Raw genomic sequence first — 3,716 nt, 5'->3', positions numbered from 1 at the left:
GAAGGCTGAGATAAAGTTCTTCCTTCCGGGCTGCAGGACTTGAGGAACAAGACTGGATGGGAGGAAGGACTGAGGGGAAAGCAACATCTGTCCATGCCAAGAGGAAGGGGAGGTTTGGCCTAAGCCAGTGGTGGCGAACCTATGGCACGCGTGCCAGAGGCGGCACTCGGAGCCCTCTCAGTTGGCACGTGTGCCGCCGCCAGCAGCAGGTCCATCAGGCCGCCACCACCGCCCAGAGCAGGAGCCCCGCCCAGCACAAAGGAGGCGAAGCGGCCGACTAGCAAGCTCGAGTAGAGGTGGTAGAGCAGAGGTCAACCAACCATTGTCGATTGGCGGGCTGGAAGAAAAGGGAGGGAGAAGCATTTGACATGTGCGTGTGCACGCACGGGGCCGCGAGTATGCACGCGCTGCAAATGAGGTGGAGCTAGTGCCTGCATGATACTCACTAGCCCTGCCCCATCCTTGCTTGGTGCAGCGCCTTGTATCTGCACCCCGCGGTGGTGCAGCGGTGGCCGTTTTTGCGCCCCTGGTTTTTGCATGCCCCCCCCCCCGAGGGCACCACAGTGTTGTTGAAGCTGTAGCGAATTAACCTGTTAAGGTTGACCTGTAGAAACGTCAGCTATTTTATCGGGAGATCTCTAAAAGCAGATAAGGAAAGCATCCGCTTTTCTTACCCTTTGCTCGCCTTGTCTTGACCGCCTAGCTCAGGGGTTGGCAACCTTGGCTCTTTCATGACTCGTGAACTTCAACTCCCAGAATTCCTGGCTCAGCTTGGAAACCTCTCCCTTTCCCCTCAGCATGGCTGGCTCAGGAATTCTGAGAGTTGAAGTCCACCAGTCATAAAGGAGCCAAGGTTGCCTACCCTGTCCTAGCTAAAAGATAAGCAGCCCTTGCCTTCCGTGTTGTTGAATTACAGTTTCAATCTTCCCAGGACAAACTCATGTTGTCCACCCCCTCAGGTAGATAACATCTCCTGAACATAGTGGCTGTTTCTCCTTGCTTGGAGCATGAGAAGCACCTGAGTGCAGGTTGCTTGTTGTGGAAGCCTCACTTCAGTTCTCCTCCTCCTCCTCCTCCTCCTCCTCCTCCTCCTCCATTGATCACTGGTTCTTCTCTTCCTTTGATTTAGCCTTAATACAGATCTTGGCAGCTGCTGAGGCTGGACGCGACGTGGTTTATTTCACGTTTGGAGATGCGGAGTTGATGAGAGACATTTACAGCATGCACACCTTTCTGACCAAGAGGGGCCAAGTGGTGGGTACGTATCATCTCCCTCCTTTCCTTTTGGAAGCACCGTCGACGATACAGAAGGGATGGGCAGTGCTTACTAGGAGAGGTCAAGGAAAACATCTTGGTGAAATTTTTTTTTTTAAAAAAAAAAACTGGATTTGGTACTGACCAGTCAAATTTGGGCGAAGCTCGACTCAACCGAGCTAACGTGCTTTCCGTGAGAATAGATGCTGAAGACCATGGATCTTATACATCATAACGTATCAAAAAAGATGTTGAGACTCTAGAAAGGGTGCAGAGAAGAGCAACAAAGATGATTAGGGGACTGGAGGCTAAAACATATAAGGAATGGTTGCTGGAAATGTGTACGTCTAGTTTAACGAAGAGAAGGACGAGGGGGGACATGATAGCAGACTTCCAATATCTCAGGGGCTGCCCCAAAGAAGAGGGAGTCAAGCTATTCTCCAAAGCACCTGAAGGCAGGACAAGAAGCAATGGATGGAAACTGATCAAGGAGAGAAGCAACCTAGAACTAAATATAAATTTCCTGACAGTTAGAACAATTAACCAGTGGAACAACCTGCCTCCAGAAGTGGTGAATGCTCCAACACTGGAAATTTTTAAGAAGAGACTGGACAGCCATTTGTCTGAAATGGTATAGGGTTTCCTGCCTGAGCAGGGGGTTGGACTAGATGACCTCCAAGGTCCCTTCCAACTTTATTATTATTATTATAACCAGAGGCCCTCGCTGCAGGCCTTGTCAAAAAAGGTTGAGTAGTTGTCTCCAACTCCCTTAAGAAATATCTCCCCAGTTGTAATTACTGGAGAGTTGTGGTTTTGATCCGTGCAAATAGGGGACGTTTAATGTGCTTTTAATCTGTGCGTTGGATCTGTGATAGTCGGCCCAGAATCTTCTTTGAGTTGGGCAGCTTTTTATTGGTTGTTTGGTTGGTTTTACTTATATCTTGCTTTGAATATGTTTTATAAATAACTCAAGGCTGTGAACGTATCCAACACACTTTCCTCTTCTTACTATCCCTGTGAGGTGGGCTGGGCTGAGAGAGATTAACGGGCCCCAAAGTCACCTAGCTGGCTTTCAGGGTTAAGGCAGGACTAGAACTCACGGTGCCTTACTTTCTAGCCTTAAGTACTAGGCCGGGGGCAGGCTACCTTGGCTCTTTTAGGACTGGTGGACTTCAACTCCCAGAATTCCTGAGCCAGCCACGCTGAGGGGAAAGAAAGAGGTTTCCAAGCTGAGCCATCCTGGCTCAGGAATTCTGGGAGTTGAAGTCCACGCGTCATAAAAGAGCCAAGGTTGCCTACCTATGGCCTAAGTCCTCCTGTTCTAAGCGGTGAGCCTCCTAGACCAGGGGTAGGCAACCTTGGCTCCTTTACGACCCGTAGACTTCAACTCCCAGAATTCCTGAGCCAGCCATGCTGAGGGGAGAGGGAGAGGTTTCCAAGCTGAGCCATGNCTCCCCTGTCTCTTCTCTCTCTCCCCCTTTGTCCCTCTCTCTCTCCCCTCTCTCTTCTCTCTCCCCCCCTTTCTCCCTCTCTCTCTCCTCTCTCCCCTTTTGTCCCCCTCTCTCTCTTCTCCTCTTTCTCTCCCTCTCTCTTCCTCTTCCCCTCTCCTCCCTCCCTCTCTCCCTCATTCTCTCTTTCCTTTGCCAGGGATGAATGGCAGAGACGCTGCACGGAAATTGTGGCCATAGACGCTTTTCATTTCCGATGTTTTCTCGATCAGTTCACTCCGGAGAAAATCAGAAGAGAGCTGAACAAGGCCAGTAACTTCTTAATCCCTCTTGCTCTGTCGAGTTTTGTTTTGTTTTTGTTTTGTTTAAATTTTATTTTTGCAGCTGTGCCCTTAACGTCGGATTGACGCTGTGGCTTAAAAACAGCAAATCCAATAATAATAATAATAATAATAATAATAATAATAATAATAATAATAATAATAATAATAATAATAATAATAATAATAATAATAATAATAATAATAATAATAATAATAATAGCGACCCTCGTCACGGGCACTTGAAAAACCAACACAGAGTTTCTTCTCTGCCCGCAGGCCTACTGTGGCTTCTCTCGGCCTGGCGTCCCTCCACATCACCTTCCAGCGGTGGCGACAGGAAACTGGGGCTGTGGCGCTTTTGGAGGAGACCCGAGACTGAAAGGTAAACGTTACTCTCCTTGCAGTTAAATCTCGGGGGGTTTTGGCTGTCGTGACCCTTTGCTATTTCTACAGCTTCAGGCAAGAATGATGAAGAGCAAGAACGGGTCAGGTGAAGGCTGAGATAAAGTTCTTCCTTCCGGGCTGCAGGACTTGAGGAACAAGACTGGATGGGAGGAAGGACTGAGGGGAAAGCAACATCTGTCCATGCCAAGAGGAAGGGGAGGTTTGGCCTAAGCCAGTGGTGGCGAACCTATGGCACGCGTGCCAGAGGCGGCACTCGGAGCCCTCTCAGTTGGCACGTGTGCCGCCG

At 49.3% G+C, this 3,716-nt stretch overlaps 1 protein-coding gene across 1 annotated transcript in view; it reads left to right on the top strand.

Moving 5' to 3' along the window:
* The window catches only part of LOC107300654 (poly(ADP-ribose) glycohydrolase), a gene marked incomplete at its 5' end in the record, with an annotated part of 18,478 nt that overhangs the window by 10,827 nt on the left and 3,935 nt on the right, over positions 1 to 3,716 (top strand). The window contains 2 exons of the mRNA XM_015829961.1: positions 2,902 to 3,010; positions 3,302 to 3,407. Of these exons, the coding sequence (XP_015685447.1) occupies positions 2,902 to 3,010; positions 3,302 to 3,407 (215 nt within the window). The remainder of the gene's footprint in view (positions 1 to 2,901; positions 3,011 to 3,301; positions 3,408 to 3,716) is intronic.

This window comes from Protobothrops mucrosquamatus, unplaced genomic scaffold (assembly GCF_001527695.2).
Source record: "Protobothrops mucrosquamatus isolate PMUCROS unplaced genomic scaffold, P.Mucros_1.0 scaffold7828, whole genome shotgun sequence".
In the NCBI taxonomy this organism is placed as follows: Eukaryota; Metazoa; Chordata; class Lepidosauria; order Squamata; family Viperidae; genus Protobothrops; species Protobothrops mucrosquamatus.
Note: the sequence above shows the minus strand (reverse complement) of the source record. Positions and strands in the feature narration are given on the sequence as shown.